This window comes from Seriola lalandi, unplaced genomic scaffold (assembly GCF_002814215.2).
Source record: "Seriola lalandi dorsalis isolate HSWRI2012SDOR001 ecotype SW California unplaced genomic scaffold, Sedor1 jcf7180002054330, whole genome shotgun sequence".
Taxonomy (NCBI): domain Eukaryota; kingdom Metazoa; phylum Chordata; class Actinopteri; order Carangiformes; family Carangidae; genus Seriola; species Seriola lalandi.
Genome location: NW_019524883.1, coordinates 208,965 through 229,959, shown reverse-complemented (window position 1 = coordinate 229,959; position 20,995 = coordinate 208,965). Strand labels below are relative to the sequence as shown.

General features: G+C 40.2%; 1 protein-coding gene across 1 annotated transcript in view; it reads right to left on the bottom strand.

Moving 5' to 3' along the window:
* syngap1b (synaptic Ras GTPase activating protein 1b) overlaps window positions 1-20,995 on the bottom strand; it is a gene marked incomplete at its 5' end in the record, with an annotated part of 100,443 nt that overhangs the window by 64,591 nt on the left and 14,857 nt on the right. The window contains 1 exon segment of the mRNA XM_087174215.1: window positions 19,064-19,169. Coding sequence (XP_087030341.1) covers window positions 19,064-19,169 — 106 coding nt within the window.

Sequence of the window (20,995 nt, the reverse complement as noted above, 5' to 3'; positions counted from 1 at the left end):
AGCAGAGGCTCTGATCAATGAGGCCACAATTGAAACTGGACAGTATTTATTACAAATTACGTGAACAATGGTTTTAAAATTTGCTGATGAGAAAAAAAGATCATAAAAAAGCTTCAGGCAAATTAATAAATGTAATTTAGACAGTGTTTTCACTGCACAATCCATCATGGCTGCCCAAACTCTGCCACAGGAGAACTTCCTGTTACTGTCTAGTCTCGCAGAGATGACACTGCTGCTGAGGAAACTGCCATGGCAACAGCATGAATCTAAGGATGGAGCGGTCCACCACTTTGGTCCAGACTGAAATATATCTATCATTATTTGATAGGTTGCTATGACATTTGGTACAGACATTCATGGGTGGGGGGAGGAGAACTGTACTGACTTTACTGACCCCTGATTTTACCTGTAGAACCACCAGCAGGTTAATGTTTCTGGCTTTTACTGAAATGTCTCAACAACTGCTGGATAGACTGCCCTGCAGATGTGCACAGATGTCCGCAGTGTCCAGAGGATCAGTCCTGATGACGCTGGACTTTTGCTCTAGAGTGAGCCACGAGTTAGAAACTTGTGGTTTTGAATGTTTCAGCAATATTTGAACGGACTGTTTTAAGACTTTGGCACATAATAACTCAAGCACAATAACACTGAGGTCTTCAGCTTTGACTTAACACAGGGGCATAGCAGAGGTACAAGGCATTAATAGTTCACTGATGTACTCTCAGTCTTGTTTCTAAATGAAAACATGTTTCTGAAGTTCATAAGTGTTTTTTGTTTCAGCTTGTTATCTAGTTTTGCGGCTGCAAAAACAAAACACTAAAGATTCACAACAGTTTCACTATCACAAAGCCTGAAAGTCCAGGCCTCGTGTTTTTCAGTTCATGTTAACATGGTTGTGTTCAACACTAATTGACCTTTCAATCTTTCATTTTGCACTGTGATTATTTAAAAAGAAGAGCAAGGGAAGAAACTGCTCCAGAGTATTAGTGCTTACAAGGATGCATTTCCTAACTTTTGATGTAAAAATACAGAAGATTCTGTAATGAATATAATAACATGTAATGAATTGCTGCTTCTAGTTAATGACCTATTACTTTTGAAATCAGTAACTATTGGTAAGTGTTAAGCAGTGAGTCTAACAAAATGCGTGTGATGAAATGGTGTGAAGCGGTGGCTTTAACGGGGTCTTTCACAAGACGATTGTGTAAAAGGGTTAAAGAACAGGGACTCATTAGTGATCAGTATCACATCAGCTGATTCTAACGACATTAATACGTGAGTCAGCTTTAAGAAGGATCAGCATATGTTCACTAACCTGGGAAGGTCGTGTACATTAATGTTTTAGCTGCCGTCGCCACGATCACATCAACAATAGTCACTGTTTATTTCGTATTTTTGAATTTCATATTTCTCCACTGTCATTCTGAAAGATTCAAATCAGAGCATTTCCAAATAAAAGCCCACATTTATAACCTTTAAAATACTACCACCTGCCAATGGTGCACCAACCACCCACACAGACACATCTCTGCAGCTCTGCCTGTCCAGTTATTGCATAGTCATTTGCTAATCATCCACCGCAGCTGTGAAAGGTGCTGTGGAAGAGGTGACTGTCAAATCCAACAACGCCGAGTCGATCTTGATTACGTCCTTGTGGGAGGCAATCTTCTCAAGTGAGAGAGAGAGAGAGAACGACCATCTCAGAGAAGTGATGTAACTCCACAGTCTGCGATGGACTGTTGGTGCAGACATCATGGGGTGCGAGGAGTTCAGATACACAGCTGTGCAGTTTGGACACAAGTCATCTTTGATGCAGCCTGGAATGACTACTCCAAAAATGCAACCACACTTCTGGCCACTGAGCCAAACTGAGAATTAACAGGATGACTACAGATTCACTCTCTCTTGAATGCATCACATCAAAGTTTCAGCATAATCTCTTGGTCTGTGGGCAAACAGATGGCTGAATGAAGCCCCGTGCATCTTAACTGATAACATGACATCAAGCGCACAGTCAGTGTTAAAGTCTAAGGACACAGAGATTCTATTCTCTCCAGGAGAACTTGCAAACAAAGAGGATTCGTTGTGAGGTGTGAAGTGACAACAGGACATTTTTGGATTTGATATTTTCCACACACACATGCACACACATCAGCACGCACACACATACACACACACACACACAAACTTCTGAGCACTGACATATGTTAAACCCGCATGACAATGTGAACATATTGCTGGCTTTGTCACATCCACCTACACACATATAGGAAAATAACCACTTGTAGGAATACCGTGCTGCATATACTGCGCTGTAAGATATGGCTGAGACTCACTGTGTGTTGCCTCTTTTATTTCACCATGATTTTTTCACTGATGCCACAACACTGCCAGGTCAGAAAATGAATCCACAAACAGGTGATGCATATGGAAATCTTTCATATCAGGCAGGTACATACATTTGGCGAGACACTAGATGCAAAGATGCTTGCAGAAATTACCACGAAACTTGGACTTCTGTGTTAAGCAGAGAGGCTGAGCAAACACACACACACACACACACACACACACACACACACACACACACACACACACACACACACACTCTTGCACAGCCACATCTTACTCCAGGGCGAAGAAGACTGTGTGCATCAGCACAGAACAGCACAGAGCCTTGAGGTGACAGCGAGACACAGAGCTGGTGTTGGCCTGACAACACCAGCCTCCTCTCTCCCTCCCTGTCTCAATACTCTGTCCTTCTCTCTCTTATTCTCTTTCTAATTTCTCCTTTTCTTCTTCCTCGAGTTCCTTCCTCCCCCTCTCCTCTTCCCGTCTCTCTCTTCCCAGGCTGCATTACACTGCTGTGTGCACATATTCAATTAAAAGGCTGTTGAGCACAAAGTGAAAAAAACGTAAATGGTACTACACACACGTAAACACACACACTTACACACAGATCACCAGGGAAGAGAGTGAAAGGGAGATGCAGACTAATATCACACACCAGTAGGTGCACAGGGATGGGGAGATCTTGAGATATTTGTCATTGAGATATGAGAAACTGTAGATGGCTGCAGATTTTATCATTCCTCTGAGTTTTGAAAATTTTCTTTAGTGAACATAAAGGATGTCACTTACAAAAGGACTGTTTTATTTTCTTTCTGTCTTTGTTTTCTCTCTGATGCATTCTCTGTGATAAATCTCAAATCTATTTTTAAATTAATCAAAGAATAAATGGCAGCAGCTTGCTGTTGTTGAAATGTGGTGTTTTTTATATCCTTTGAATCAGGGTTAAATTCAAAGAACATTATTCTTTAGAAATCTTGAGGAAATTTGATATCATATTTATCACACTTTACAACATTAAAACCAGTTGCCTGTTTTAAAGGTCCCATATTTTACACTTCCTGTGTTTTATTTGAAGTGTTGATATCCATAAGAAGATATGTTTGTGGTTTCAAGTACCAAAAACCATCTCAATGTAGTTTTACATCTCTCTCAGGCTTCTCTCTGGAGCTCTAGTAACAACAGGTCAGTCAGCCAATCAGAGGAGAGGAGGCTCTGAGCCTCTCTCCTGATTGGCTGACTGTTTACTGAGAGATTGAATAAAAATTTAGCAGATTTCAGGTAAACACTCAGAGAAACCAAATCCTGCAAGGTTAGATGGTGGGTCCAGGTGGGCGGGGCTTGGGACATAGCTGAGAGTGGTGACTGCTTTCTTGTGACATCACAAAGTTGCAGTAGTCCTGACGGCTGTTTTTAAAGCTCAGTTTGTGAATACAGGCTGTGTGTGTTTCTTTGTGGACTGAGGCTTTGATACTTTCACAGTATTAATATAGAACCTAAACCTGCTGTATAATCAAAAAAAGACATGGAAATCTCACTTTATACAACATGGGACCTTTAATATTGTGGCTGATCTGTGAAATTTACTGTAAAACTGCAAACCCTAATAACATTCTTTCTCTTTAGGATGCATGGATTTGTTTTCCACAACAATTTGAAGAGAATATGAATGGGCAGATCCTTCTCCTCTAAACAAGCTTGTCTGTATGAAAGACATCTTTCTCAGCTTTCTTCAGCCAACTGAAGATCTATTTCTCAACTTCAGAATCAGTAGTTCACGTATTTCTCCGGCAGACTGAGATATATTATACAATGTTAGGCAACTGTCTGTTACATAGCAGCCATCACCTTTTTTGATCTCTGGGACTTTGGTGAAATACTTCACAGGGATAGTTTAGCTCACAAAAAGCCCAAGGTGAAGGTGTTACCCGCAGCATTTAGTGTTTACTAGAAGATGAAAAGTGCAATAAACAACCTTTTTCTGACCCAGAATTGTCACGATTCAGCTGCAGGGGTTTGATAAAGCAGCTGATCAATACATTGTGAATTCAAAGTACACACAGCAAGGTGCAGACCCGTGAGCACATAAAAGCAATGCAGGTCCATTCAAATAAATGGAAATCAGGCCGCAATACTCGTCCCTCATATGCATGTCTTTATTCTTCAAAATGTTTTGGGCTACACTGTGAATAAGGAGGAATAATAGAGAAGAGTGCTGCAAGACGAGCTACCAGAACAGCACAAATTGTCATTATGCGTAGTCATACATGGCCAATCATCAGGAGAGAACTCTTTTCTGAGAGTAAACTTTCGCTACTATGTCCAGCTGTTCAGTTCCGTCTCTGCAGGCTGCAAACATCTGTTTTGATAAAGAATAATTCATTGGAGAAGCTGATTTGCCTGCAAGGAAAATTTAAACTCCTGGCTGAGCTAATATGCAATACAACTTTTGCCTTAATTTCCCTCTCTCTTGTCCCATTTGCTTTTTTATTCATAAATTATCCTTTCCAGATTTACTATCACCATAGGGCATGACTGCTGATGCAACTGATTAGCATCTCACAGTTTGTATTATGCCTCAATGTAAAAGTGGTGTGAGAGTTAGAAATGATCAAACAACAACAACAACAGAGGGCATTCCAATAAAGTCAAAGAAAGAAATCAACACCAGGTTTCAGCATGACCCGGCCACTTCAGCCTCAGGTATGTTGTGTGTGAGTGTATCTGTGAATGCTTTTACTTTAAATTCCACTAGCCTGCCCCATCATTGTCTGTCTCTTCAACAACAGCTTACTAAATTTAAAACACTCCCTCACCAGAATCCCTCAGTGAAGTTCAGAGCTGCGCGATTATTTCATTGACATCACTTTATTGCATTGTAATTAAAAAAACAAAGTTTCCTGTGATGACAGACTGACAATCATTTTCACTATCAGCCAAAAATAAATTAATAATAAAGTTAGACCTAGTTTTCCCTGTAAAGAAGTGTTGGCGATTTGCACACTATGAGTTTAATCATAAATAATAAGTAAATAATCGGTGTTTTATGTTTTATTATAACAATCAGGTAATTATTCTTCCTAACTGAAGCATGTTTTGAAGATGGACTTCAACAATCTTGCCATTAACAACAGCAGAGGACTTCACATTAATGTGCCATTAAAGTAAAAAATGAGAAAACGAGAGCGAGTCTCCTCATCCCCACTTCTGAGTTGTTTGACTGTGACATCGGTTCACATTAATATCCTTTTACGCAGTATCTTCCTGTCACAGAGCTGCGACTCAGGTCTCCATTCACAAACTCTCAACAGTGAGCGCTACTGTAACTGCTGTCGTCATGCCAACCACCTTGTCCTTGACACTTTTCCACCACTTCCCAAAGTCTATTTTTACTCTTTTGTCAAGAGATATGTATTAGCAACTCGCTAGCATCTCAGGGTTGTTGCACCGTCGTTTTCTTGTGCATCTCTACATCTACTTCATTGTACCACCACAGTGCTAACATTGCAGCTGTTAGCAAGCTATTCATGACTCACACCTGGGTGGCCGACGCATCGCCGGGAGGTGGCAGGAAGCTAAAGGTTACGGCAGTGGTTTGGGTTTGTAATGTGCAGGGTTGTACTGAGACTGGAAGAGGCCAGAGGAAATGATTAAATCAAATCACATCTTTTCTTGATGAGTCTCCAGTGCGTCTCCGTTTGAACTGTGTTCGTGCTCGACCACTCGGATCAACTGTAGACCGACATTGATGTTTTGAACCACAAGTGTCTCCCCAAGAGTTCAGTTTACTACGTCAGATACAGTAAGAGGGCAAATCTCTCACTTATAGTCAAACGGCCACGGCAGTCTGTCTGTCACTTGATCTACTGCTTTGGTCCCGAGTGAAATACTGGATGGGGTTAGGGTGAAACTCTGTACAAACATTCATGATCCCCAGAATACCAACTTGGTTCACTGTGAAAAAAATCTATAATTTAAATGAATTTTTACTGTTTATTTTACAGATTCTTCCTGTATTTTTAAAAATATATGAAAATATCAATTAAATTACAAAAATTGATATGAGAACACTTTAACTGTGAATAACCATAAAATTTTTAATTTTTTAAAAGAAAATTCATGTTTTTTTTTCACATAAAAATGCTGCAAAAATACATTTGCAAATGTATTGTAATTTCACAAGTATTTCTTTGTTATTTAGGGATTAAACTGTTAAAATCAAGTTTAATACTGTAAAAAAAAATAAATGAGATAAAATTACTGACAATTAACAGTAAAATACAACTTGTCAATGTTAGGTTTATTAACCTTGTGTTGATGACAGAAATATGCTGTAATATACATATATCAGCTAACACTGTAAATTCTTTATCTAGACCAGCGGGTCAAAGTGTCTCCAGTGAAATATCTTCAACATCTACATGATGGGCTGACACAAAGTTTTGTGCAGACCTTCATGGTGTCCACGAGACCTACTACCAACTTTGATGCTCTCCTAACATTTCCTGTGGAGTCACCTTAAGGTGGGAGTTTGGGTTATTTGATGTGTGGTTGTGTGAGTTATCTAAGCTAAGCGTGGCTAAGTTGCGGTTGTGCGTAGTTCAGCAATGCTGCCAGCAGCTTTTCTAAACCGGGAGCGCGCTGATCTGAATCTACTGCAGGTACTACTCCGACTATAGATAAGTACCTCACACAACCCCATGTCAAGTAACACAAACTATCACTTTAAGGTAGACATTTTTTGCATTTAGTAAAATATCTTAATAACTTATGAACTGTTGGACTGATTTTGGAAGATAACTGTGGTGCCGAGAAAATTAATCCTAACGACTTTGGTGATCCTCTAACTTTTCATCTAGACCCAGCAGGTGAATTATCTCAACATGTACCAGCTGGTTTGGCACACAATCTTATACAGACATTCCCAGTTAGCTACTCATTAGGTAGGTCATCATACTGGGTTTCATATTAGTCTATATTTTTAATCTTTTCAGAGAAATATCTTCAAAGGAATTTAAATATTTTAAAGTCAATTACTTGATCATGATTATTTTTTTTTTTTTTTGCACAAATGACATTAAGCTGTTCAACTAATAAAGTGTCAGTGCTTCTTCAGTATCTTCTCTTCAAACAATATTCAAGGTTGACCAGCAAACACTTTCTTTTGTGCTCCACTGCTTTCCAAACACGCAACGCGTCGAAAGAACCTGGCAGCAGATCTGATTTGGCTGCACTTTATCCAAATCCGAGAAACTGTAGCGAGCAGTTACCCTGCTAAACTGAAAACTTGTGACGATGCATTTGTGCCCCTGACAGTAATTTGTGGCAAGCTCACACCCGAATTTAAACCCTAATTTTCATTTGGTGCTCACACTTTATTTTTTGTGTGAACACACCAGCTTACACTTTTCCCACGTTTAGAAAATATATACACATTTTCAAAGGTGCATTTCTTTCAGCTGTTTCACCAGGTTTCAAACTTTATTTTGTTCAATTGGTCTAATATTTTGAAAGAAGAAAACTGTTGATGAACATCGGAGAGAAACTGTGGCAAACAAGTCGGCAGCGGTTGCAAGACAAAATGTTACTGAATGACAGAGAAAACTGGTGAGAACTAATAGCCTCTAATGTTGGTAATATAATATAATACAATATGTAGGCTGGAGTGATATCTAGTGTCAGTGGAGAGGCTCTGCAACATTAGATGTACACAATTCAGACCTATTCACATACTTTTTATGCAGTGCACTTAGATCTCCCATTCAGTATAAGATAACACACTATAATTTTATGTGTGTGCAGAACAAAAAACGGGTACAATGCAGGGCAGTGAATGAGAAACACTCCCGCCTGCAGCTACTGTTGAGATGAGCCTGAACACAACACTTCAACCCCAAAACTCTGCCTGAAGAGCTGTGAAGTGCCCGATAGTAAAAGACTGGTTGTACTGGGCATCTGCCAGGTGTGAATGTGTGTAGCTCAGCGTGAAGAAAGGTGTCACTGAATACACGCACTCAGCAAAAATTGAAAAAAAAGAAGAAAACTACAGAGAGAAAATGACTGCCATCTTGTGTGGAGGTGATAGTGATACTGGTGAGTGTTTGATGCTGACTAGTTTGAGTCCTGGGGGAGTTTAAACGTATTGAACAGCTGTAAGAAGCAGTTTATTTCCCAGAAGAATATATGCAGATGAGCCGAGTCTCCATAAGACCACCCCTGGGGAATCTGTGAAATGAGTTAATATGTTGATGTGGTTTAATGCGGCGTACATTGCAGGTATGACCGTCTGCTACTTTTTGTAGTTTGGGTCATAATTTCTATAGTTTATGAAAAAACTGACACTCACCACAGCTGAGAACTGGGAACACGGCAACATCACACAACAAATTGCAGCAGGTCAAGAAACATGGGCCATCAGATGACCAGATACAAGATCCAACTGATGATCTTCAACCAGAGAAAGCAGTGAGAAAGCATGTTCACACACATGCATGGAAATATGAAATGTCCCCCTTTCCCAACTGCCCAGAACAAAAAGTATAGAAAAATCTCCCATGTGACAAAACCAAACGGGTTCCCACTTTGGCAGAAAAGTGTGGATTCATATGGGACATAAAGGTTTTCAGGACTTAAGACAGTTCAATTTACCTGTAAGAAGGTGAAATATATGTGAGCATTGAAACCCGAGCTGCCCTGTCCAGTGGTTTTGCAGGTCACAGTTGCCCCGATTGGTCATCCTCAAGCAAAAGATCAAGACCTTTTAAAGTTATCATTAATTCATTTTCAAGACCTGCACCCAATATGCTAAACATACTGGTGTGACCACAATGCTGAATTGAATAAAACTACACAACACAATTTTTTCCCACAACACCTGTGAGTTCCTGTGGTTCTATTTGTATGTGCATGTGTTGCAGAGCCAGATGCTGCCAGACAATATGGGCAAACGGTGGGAGTGTCAGAGCACTAGCAGGGTGCATAACAGCAAAGGAGGAAGAACAAACACAGATAAAAAAGAGTGACAGTGAAAACGAGTGACAGTGAGTGCTGCATTACTGAGTAAAATGTCTTTAACACAAACATGCGCTGATGCAGAAAATAGTTTTGTTGGTCTTTTCTGAAAAGATGAACTGCTTGGTGTGGGTGGCTGAGGTCTGCATCAGGTGCATTTTCAGACATATATCACTATACCATAGATAGTGAAGATCCATTGTTCCCAACCTTTTTATCTGATGCCCCTCCCTGTACAGCATCAGCGTGTCATTCAACACTATTAATCATATAAACACATTCATACTACTATCAACTAGAGTGGCACAATCTAGACATTTCTTCCTTTTATCCATTACTTCTATTATTGGCAACTAGTTTTCACCAACTGTCAGCTGCAGCATGTGGTGTTCAGGTATTACAGCTGACTCAGGTTGGTGGGAGCCGCGTCGTGCTCTGTCAGCCAATCACAGATGGTAGTTTATTTGTTATTGTGACAATAAAGATCTGAGACACACTGATTTGTAATCCTATTCATGTTTATTTTCTCTCTAATGTGCACTTATTGAAATATATATATATTTTTTTTCTTTTACCAAATCTTAATTTCTATTTTTTCTTATTAGCTGAGCAGTTTTCCCTGGCATCTGCATAAGTATTACCTCATTGACAAGTAACCCCGGTTGGAGTCGCTGATGGAGATTATTAGTATTTCATTAATCATTGAGCTTTTAGATCAGTGAGCTACTGGGAAGATACTGTGAAGTCTTGTGATGAAACTGTCAGAATCTCCCAGCACCAAAACCAGTAAGACACATTCCTGGAGCATTTATAGAAAACTAATGAACACATGTGTCATATGATACATATGAAACTATATGGATATGTGAATCCTCTGACGGCGTATCCAGCGTGAACATATCAAACACTTCGGAGAGACAAGTTGACTGGTTTGCAAATCATTAGTTTCAAACATTGTGAAGAGAAGTAGGTTTTTGTGACTGAACCTTTCACAGGAGCTTAAAAATCCTCTCATCGCTGCATGGCAGATAGAGCCAGTCCCTGTGGACCGCAGAGCCAACAGGATGCTCCGTCTGTGTGTTTGTAAGCCGACTACCACACCTGAAGCTGACTAAGAGCTGCGGCGCCTGAGAGCTGGAGACCCTCGTATGCTGAGCTGGTGGCCAGCTGTCACTCAAACCAAGGCCGGGTTGTTTGCTATCTCTCGCTATTTTTCACTTTATGCATGTTGTTAGGGTATGATAATATAGCTGTCCGTTATATCACACCAGCCCACGGGGTATGTCACTCAGAAAGACATTTCATGTTATATAATCATTCCATTTACATATCGTTCTGCATAAAAATCTTAATGCAGGGTGTCGTTCACTGTGGCCTCCCATTTTATCTCAAAGAAAGAAGTGAAGGAGTTCGAATTGTCAGCCAGGTGGTTCAGTCTGAAATATTAGGCTTCCTCTTTTGCTGTTTTCTAATGGTGTGTCAGAGTGACTAGATATCGCTCTATCTGACTGAGTGCAGCCACCCACCCAAACACCGGAGGAGGACTGATATCTCTGGTCCACCCGACTCTCGTCTCCACTCACAGACCTTGGATGCTCGAATCTAAAGCTCTGCCCTCGCAGTCTTGTTTAACTGCATTGGACTCTGAGTTTTAGGTTTTGGTGCCCTGGTGAATAAAGCTGTTCAGTCATGTTTTCCACAGGTGAGAAATCTATCCAAAGTAAATTGTTCTGATCGTCTGCAGATGTGGAAGAGGTTATTCAATAGACCACAGCTCCTCTACAGTAACAGTGGCATTAGTAAACAAGTAACTCCGGGTCATATTTAGTCAGTCGGACAGATACTTGAGGTTGAGTGTCAGTTCAGGTCTTGAACTCCTTGCACTTATTGAATAGATGATAGCACTTAGTGCGTACACCAAGGTTTCCTACTGCACTGAAGCTTTAGTGATGTCTCTCACTTGTCAGTCGCTTTGCATAAAAGCATCTGCCAAATGAGTAAATGTAAATGTAAATTTCCATCAGTGCATGTAGTGAAAAACAAATCTACAGCCATGCCAGCAGCTCTGCGAGGTTGTACTTAGGCACAGAGGTGCTTTGAGATAAATGCTGTGTGTGTTTGAGCATGCAGAAAGTCACACTCTAAACAAAGTACAGCTGATGCTGATGGGAATATTATTACTTTTGCAGGTCCTGGCCTCAAACCGAAGTTTTGAACAAATAAAAAATTCTGACCTGATGATGGCGCTAGTGGAAAAGACAGAGGGTCACTAAGGTTATTACCATTCATTTTGAGCTGGAAGATGAATGTGTGCAGCAGATTTCATGGCTATCCATCCAGTTTAATCACTTTCTCCCAAAACCACAGCTGTCAATCTCACCCAAGCCTTTAGCATTCATGATCTGGGGACCATGAATGTATGTATGTGTAACGTCATGGCAGTCCATCTGATACATATTGAGAGTTTTCAGCCATGCCAAAGCAATACTGATGTACTTTTAGGGTAAGCTGTTCCATTAATGGTTCATTTAAGCCACAATCTAAAGATCCTTCATGTTTTATATTTGTCTTAGTACCAAAACAAAACCTGCACTCTGCCTCAAACAAATACACACACAGTAAAAGTTAAAGATGTCCAAAATGTCAGTGCTATTTCTTTGGGAAGATCTATATCACATACCACATACCATAACAGCCTTCTTGGTATTACTGCTTTCATTTTACTGCCAAACCTGCGGAGAGTCAGTCACAACAGGTTTACGACCAAGAACTGTACGATACAAACTCAAGTTACACCAAGCCTTTAACCCTGGTTAAACACGTTCCAACAACTTCCAAAAACCAACTCTCCACGATTTCCAGTACGACACTAACTAAAATATAGCTATAATATGCAGCTCAGTAAAATATTCAATGCATATTAAACAGTTTAGCAAAGTGTGGCAGACATGCAGCTTCATAAAGTGCTGCATTCATTTTCAGGAGGCCTCTGTGTCCGTGTCCATCAAAAGCCGAACACAACAATGTAGTGTACCATCTGTATTCATTTGCAGTTCCAAAGGCAAGACAGCCAGATGATTCAGCAAATCTCTCCACAAACACAAGCCCAGGCTTCTTGGTGAGAGATTCTTACTTTTCCCAGTGACTGAATCACAGGGTTTATAAACTGTCACTCTGAACACTAACTCACACTAACTCTGCTACGCCAGCTCGCGCTGACGCAAAACGCTTCTATTGTCATAACACTCTAAATGAACTCTTATCACTGAGAGAAACACTGAAGCAGCTAATTATGCTGGGCGATATCAAACTGCAATGGACTGTCAATTCTTTTTTGAATTCAGCTGTTCTTCATCATGCAGTTCACACTGAGATGGCAGCTTTATCCAGTAAAATATCTTTCAATTTTTCCCTTTGTGATTTTTCCTGGACCCACTTGATAAATCAGTCAGGTTTTCCAGTTTGAAATCAGAGTAAAAAATGCAATAACTACACTTAGAGCCTGATGGACTGTCAGCCCACAAATCCACAGCAGCCGGCTGCATCGGCTTGGCAGGCCTTTCTAGTGTTGGTGGAAGAGGAGACGAATTGTGCAGGTTGCCGGTTGGGATCCTTTTATTGGACATTAAGTTTACCAGATCTAGAGGTCAACGGTAGCAAAGTGCCTGACATCGAAGCTGAGTCTGTAAAGCTCACTCATGTAATCGTATGAAAGCAGAAATATCATGCAAGTAAATTCATAGTCAGAATGCGGCACTGTGACGTCCGTCAGGTTAGAGGCGTAGGGTTGGGAGCACTGACACACGGGATACGGGATCAGTGGTATTTTAAGTTTCATTCCTGCTTTGATTTTTCTTTTTTTTTTGGGCTAATTTTTGCTAATTTTTTCTGTAACTGTGACACTTCTTCATTCTGATGTTTTTCACTTTGAGGGAACCCCTCCCCTCCACTCCCACACATATGTGTATGCAAACACATCCCGATTCACCCATGCTCCAACATGGTTAGAGAACCAAACATTCCCCCTCTGCAGGCTTGCAGAATGTTTGTGGTTTCCTTTTTCACTTAACGCCAATGAAGAAAAGTGCATCACAGAGGGAAAACACACCAAAGCATCCATAGATCCAGCTGTGCAAACCTCCCAAACCAACACAACTCATTTAGCTGCTGGCCATCCATCCAAACTGTTAAATAGTCCACAGTCCTGAGAAAACTGCTAAATAACATTACTTTTGAGCTGCTTCATAGCCCTCCCTGAGGCTCTAAGGCTCAGACAGCATTGGTGTATTTTAGGTGTAAACAGATGTGGGGCGCAACGCATGAAGTGGTACCTGCCATCCCTGCACGCAATGGCTTATCAAGATCCAACACTGTACACTATGTTCGCATGTTGTGGTCAGACTACAGCTGGGGGACATGGACTTAAAATCCAAGAGAGCAAGAATAACAAAAGAGCTGATATTTGTACAACTGGCTAGCTAGCATTAGCTACCCAGCAGGTAGGGATGGACTAAACTAGGGGTCATGTTGTGATGGGATCACACCAGCTGCGACGTCCATTAACATGTTGACGTTCTGACCCTAACTCTAAAAAACTGCAGATCTTGCGATGTGGATATTACTATTGGCCATAAAATATTTCCAATAAATGTTCAGCCCTCGATTTTACACACTGTGCAACAACAAAGATTTGAATGAATTCATACATGACTTAGCACAGGCCAGACCCGTGTCTACATCTACTGGGGAACAGTAAAGTAAACGTCATATAAGCCGAGAATACTGGCTGGTTACAAATACAATGTCGTTGCTTTTTACTTGTTAACCTTAAAGATGGAGAGAAAAGTTTGCCTTAAAACAATGAAACTAAAATAATGCAGAGAAACCAGCTATATCCTTTTGTTTTAGTCTCCTTAACATGACAGACTGGAGTGACTCATGATATCTGTCTCAACAATGACAACACCTGTGTTTATTTCTTATGCAGTTTGCCTTTTCTGTCTTTAATTCACCGTCTCATTTTCTTATCCTCTTCTTTTTGGGGAGTGAACACACGAGCTGTGGGCCTGGTTGAGTGGGTGCATGGAGTGGGATGGTGTCAGGACTCTGGAGCAGGTAGTAAACGGGGAAAAAGGCCGTGTGGTGAGACAGAATAGAAAGTGCAGGATGTGGAGAACAACAGTAGAGGGTAGGAGTTCAAAATCCATGCTGATAGTGATGCTGTATTATTTATATCTACAGCTTTAAAAGAAATTGTAGTAGCAGACATTTGGAAAAAGAAAAAAGATGCAGTATGCCTGGAATGCAACACCCGAGCCGAAAACACACAAAATAAATAAAATATTAAATGAAGGTCACATACTGCAAAGGGCGCTGGAACAATTGCTCAGCTGAGCCTTGCTTTATCACAGTTGTCTGCTAAGCTGAGATGGCTAATGGAATAAGTGAGAATCGCCGTATGCTTAAACCTCTGTTGCTGAAAAACTATTCAGGCAAAGTTAACAACCAATCAGCTCTGTAGTGCCACAAATTTTCTTTTTCTCCCTGCGGCTAAGTCATTCAGATAATAAGGTTTCTCTCAATAACAGAGCTGACTTAGATGAAGTCAATTTACAATTTGAACACACAACATTAAAGGCCAAATTCATTAATGGGGATTATCGCATCACATTCTGTAGATGTTAATGAGGGAGGGAGGTGGAGAAAGCGAAGGCTGTCTTTTTGTTTGCCGACTGAGCATCTAACTACAACAACATCAAATAAAACATGGAGGACTGTACAGCTCATATTACTATAAAATTAGCTAGATAGTGTCCTCAACTCACACCTGGCTGTCCTCATCCGTACATTACAATACTATTGGCTGAATTACCAATTAATAGGGAGAAAAGAAACTATTACTATCTTTTATGATAATATCTATTGTTGAACTGTAAAATATTCTGCAGAATATAGATTTTTACTTTGGAGAGATCCTTGTTTACATTAGGCGTTCATGATAAAACCACGTCAGTATCAGAATAATATCAAATTTTGATATCAGCCTCAAAAATCCAGTAACAGCTGGGCTGACAAAAGCACATCTGAAAGTACTAACACCTGTACTGTAACACAATTTTCAGTTAATAGTTTGTGAACAAGCATAAAAGTAAATTTTTTGTCCAGTCATTTTTCCCTGTCACAATCATGAAATGTTAATTAAGCCCCATATTTGCATAGAATGCTTAAGCTGCACTATAATTATCTGGCAAAATTAATGTCTTCATTATACGTTAATTACCTCCTCAACTTTAAAATGTTTGCCAGAACCATAAAAGGTACAAGGAAGTGGATGAAAAAAGGGAAATGAATGCATCTGCACCACTTGATATGTTGTGACAGCAACAGAGGAGCCAAAGAACCTACTGGGGCATTGTGTGTTTGACTAATCGCACATCGACTGTAGAGCCCAATATCTTCCGTCTGAGTGTCACTACATCAGGCATCCAGCTGGGATTGCTGTCAAATGTCTCCGTTCATCAATATCATGTGAAAAATGTAGGCTTTTACCTCTGTGATGAATAATGAATCAAGGTTGACGTATTAGTGTTATCACAAATCACAAATACATGGAGGGGTGTTTGGCGGCTGCAGTAGCTGCAGTCGCTGCAGTATCTGCAGTTAAATCTTTTCTCAGCTCATGAAAATATTCAGAACTGTCGGCCCTTTTCAAGTCCCGCTCTGATGGTAGCAAGGTCATCATGTTTTTCAATTTTGTGAAAGATGCAATTCATTCATCGGTTTGAAAGGGAATAAATGGTCCTAATTGTGTTCAAAATGCGCTCAATGTAATCACAGCATTGTACGGAGGCAGATGCACAGCACCTCAAAGTGCACAGTGAATTGAATTAAGTATATAAAGACCGACAGATCAGGCGGCCTGGGACTCCACCTCACCCTTTCCCTTTTAAGTGTCTTGACCGTGGCGTTGTTTGGGTCCTGGTTACGCAGCTGAACTGACACAAATAGCTACTGTGGTCCTGTATTGCTACATGGGTCTAATACTAATTGCCAACACTGCAACAGATATTATTAGAAATTTATCCTAAATTAAAGCCAAACATGATGGAAGTATATGGAATTGTGTAAGATGTATGTCACATACTGCAGAGGTGACACCCGGCTCTCACAGAGTGATGATGAAATATTCTGCTACTCCTGATATGGACGGTGAATGATAATAGATGCCCCTTCACCGTTCGTTGTGCTGAGGTTTGGTCAAACTCATTAAAAGGTCAACTAAGTTGCCATAGAGATATTCATTTATTAAAGGAGTAGTCCGCCTTTTTTAGGAAATACATTTATTTGCGTTCTTGCTGAGAGTTAGACGATGAGATCAACGCCTCTGTCGTATAAATATGAAGCTCCAGCCTTCAGGCGGTTAGCTTAGTTTAGCACAAAGACGTGTGCAGTCACTTTCACTTCAGGAAGTCACTGCGCCCTGCCTCTGTGGTCTGGCACAAAGCCCCTCATAAAAGCACTATGTGTTGATTTTACACTTTGTATGATTTAACAAACAAGATACAGACCTAACAGTGAGCTTTCGAGGTGTCGACAGGCAGATTTTATTACAGGATGTGGAAAGATGAGATGTGGTTCGCACAGGTATATTAAAGGCTTTTAATAAGATGCAGCAACTAACATTTTAATATAAAGCATGCAGATGTTAATACCTTAGAACAGAGCCAGACTGAGCTGTTTCCCCCTTTCCAGTCTTTGTGCTCAGCTAAGCTAACCAGCTGCCGGAGATATCTTTACCTTTTGCATACAGACATGAGTGTGATCTCAGTCTCCTCATCTCATTGTTGGCAATAAAGAAAATGAGCATATAACCCAAAATGTTCCCTCAGATTTTGCTCCACTCAGCCCAAGCTGTACCCTCGAACAGGCGAGAGAGATTGCAGGTTTTATTAATTACACCTTGAATGTGTGAAAAAGTCCAACATTTCCACCATTCCAGTGCAGAACAAGCAGGTTACACAATACATTTTCTTATAATGACTCAACATCTTGTTGCACACTTAATATTACCCCCATTGATTTAGTGTTGTCACTGAACCTTCATCAGCTCAGTGTTGTGTGTCAGGGATTTTATAAAATAGGTCACATGGCTCCCTGTAGACACGGTCTCTAACTGTGGCCTTATGACAACCTCCATTTGCTTTTTTGTTGATCTAATAATTGCTAATTGCCTGGGGCCCATTAATCTCTTCTTTGGGCGTGGGCACCACAGATGGTCCATAATGGTGTCAGTGCATTACGGCCTGTGGTGTAGTGTACTAACATATGTGAATGTGTTTACAATACGCTTACACACGGGCAATAGGAGATGACATTGCTATGTCAGCACACTGTATGTCAAAGTGTGGTGGGACCACGCCAACTGATGTGTCAGTGCTTGACCGCCTAGAGGTCAGACAGCCACTCATGGAAACTGAGGGAAATCCAGTTGAATCAGCACCAGTGTTTGGGAGCAAAGAGGGCAGCAACGCAGAATCATAAACGGAGGATGTCGCAAGGGAGGCCCTTAAAATAGCTGAGTGAGACGGAGAGGTGGAGGGTGAAGGAAGAGGGAGAAACTGAGCGGGACATTTGTAGAGGGCCCAGAGAGACTGAGTCAGGCAAAACAAACAGAGGGAGGCAGCACACAGACGGTCAGTCTCACAGAGTCAGAGGAGCGTTTATACAATACAGCCATATAAAAGCAGAGAAGAGGAAGCAACAGAAAAGTTTAAAAGCATAAAGAAAGGGAAGAAAATGACTGCAAAAATAAAATCTCAAAATCAACTGAGGAAGACAACTAAAAAGATATGCACCATTATCAAGATAACAATGCATGAATTTCATTTCTGAGCAAGAAAACTGATAAATCACTCAAGCTGACAAAAGTCAAAATCTGGTAGAAAGAAAGCAGCTGCCTGAAGCTCTGATCAGATGTGATGCTTTTATCACAGCTCAGATGCAGAGTTCTGCTCTGAGCGTTGCTACTAACAGAGAGAGTAATGGCTCAAAGGATGCAAAGAGCTTTACATCACTGTCGTTGCTATGCAACCATCCTATTATTACAAGCAAGCTAACCTGAAGTAACGTAGGTGATAATGTTTCTGAAAATCAAAATGGACAAGAAGAGAAGTTGAGATGCATTCAGGGCCTCACCCAGAAATGTTGCACAAAGTCAGAGAGGTTCAACATCTTTGTTAAAACAATAGTCTTATCAATTGGGTTTTATATTATCTGATGTTACAGTCTATTTAGGACATAATTCCCCCTTCATGTTACAATCCTTCAACTGTGTCTGGATAAACACAGTTTTACTAAAAATTCCATCAGATACCAACTTGTTCTGTTTTCCTCAGACTGCTGAAACCTCATGTTAGCTTCCACTGAACTCTGGAAAGCATCTTTACACAGAATGAGGATTTTGTTCCTCATCAAGGAAATTGCTTGAGGAACAGATGAGTCCAGGGCCAGCAGAAAAGAGACCAACAACTCTTTCAATTGTACATATGGTCATTTGAAAAAAACGTGAACCTATCCTTGAAGATGTTTAATTGGATTTGATCCAATCTTTACTTAATTCAAAAATAACTGTGACTTAGACCTGGATTCAGATCTGAACATGAACATTTTGGAATCAAAGCCGAACATTAAAAGTCTGTCTGCTCACCCATCTCGGGATGGTGCCTTCCCTCAACAGGAACGCTGACTGTCCGCCGCAGTAGCTTGTTCCTGTGAGACTCTGAGCGCCTCTCGCGCATCAGCAAAGGGTGTACCTGCACAGAGAGAGCACAAGGTCAGTACACAAACACACACTCCTGAAACACTGCATCCTGAAGTTGTGTGCACTCTTTGTCCTTCTCTTTGTCGCACTCGAGGAACCACTGTGCTCACACTGGGCTTGATAAATAACTCTAGAAAACAGATGTGGCTAAACTGATCTTAGCATGTTATGGCAAGAAAACTGCTTTTATTTTTTATTATTATTATTATTTTCAGAATAGACTGAAATCATTTAAAAAATAAAACATACACAAACAAATCCAAAATCATGAATGAACCGATCAACTCGCAGCTACCACCACAAACCAGGAAGTAGAAAACTCATCACAATTAATTCAAGTAATATAATGAAGGTTCAGATGGGGTCAGATGTGACCTACAGGCAGTTACCACTTACATCATATTCTTTAGAGACTTTAAAGAACATCATTCTACAAAAGTGAAAGTAAGAATGGTTTATCTGTTAAAAGACAAAGCTAGAATTCAAAAAAACCTATGATCCTCCACAGCAGTTCATTGTATCTGATGTAGACGAACTGAAAACTGCAAGAAAAAAAGAAAAGATATATATATATATATATATATATATATATATATATAGAAAAAGTAAACCACATTTCACAGCTCTACCACACAGTCCCTGAATTCATAAAAGTGAGACTTGAGGGAAAATAAATGGGAGAATGTGCCACACTAATCAGAAACACTGGTCCTTTTGAAACATCACAGTTACACTCAGACAATACAGCGTACACTGTGAAGTACAGACCTATAAATCTTGACTCAACACCAAAGTCGGCACTTTGCTGGCACTGGGCCCCAGTGAGCCAAGAAATACACAAAGAAATAAAAAAGTCACTGCAGAAATACATTTGAATTTTCGATTCAAAATAACTTACTGTGATGCACAGATCGTCAATTTCCACAGATTCCTACATATTTACAGCTCCGCCAAGATTTGTGTATAAAACAATGGATCAAATGTGATAAACCCACTGAGAATTATCACCCCACTGCAGTTCTGCTCGGCTCTATTGGAGATTGTTTGGCTCTTTTTGCTCCTTATTGGTTGTATGGCCTGCAAGCTTCGCTCTTATCAACCCAGTTTTCAGCTCAGATAAACCCACTGGCAGCACAGACGGTCCCTAGTTAAAGATCCAGACGTTTGTCAAAGGCGTCTGTGGACACAAAAACAGAGCTAAAAGTGAAGTGAATATTGGAAATGATGGACAGAATATGACTTAAAATGCATGCAGATGTTGCTCTGTGTCGGCTGGGTGTGTAAATAGTTATATGTTAACACGTGTACAACCTATATTAATACACTCTCCGGCCACCATCATCAACTTATACAATTCAGAACCATAGCTCTGCCATATTTTACCTTGTCAAAGTTTACATTTGTAAACGAAGTTTGCAAAACATTCAATAAGAGTAGTCATGTTCAACACCACTGCAGACTACAATTTCAACAGTAAACATATTGTTTAATCATTTCTTAGACAGTGTCAATCAAAAGTCAACATTATTATATTTGTAGAGGCAGGATTTATGGGCGAGCCACTTTATTAGATTGCATTTTATTTTACAGGTGTAACTAATGAAGTGGTCATTGTTTATGTAACAGTGTTTTTGAGCTGGTTGTAGTGTCCCTCTGCACCAAAATGGCCCAGAAAATTAATTACTGCAGCTTTAAAAAAAAAACAAAAAAAACAAAAAAGAAAGGTTAAATAATGAATTTAAAGTGATCATGTCAAACAGACCTACAGTAGTTATAGTTGTTTGAGAGTGAACTGCAGGCGCTGTCCTCTATGTATCC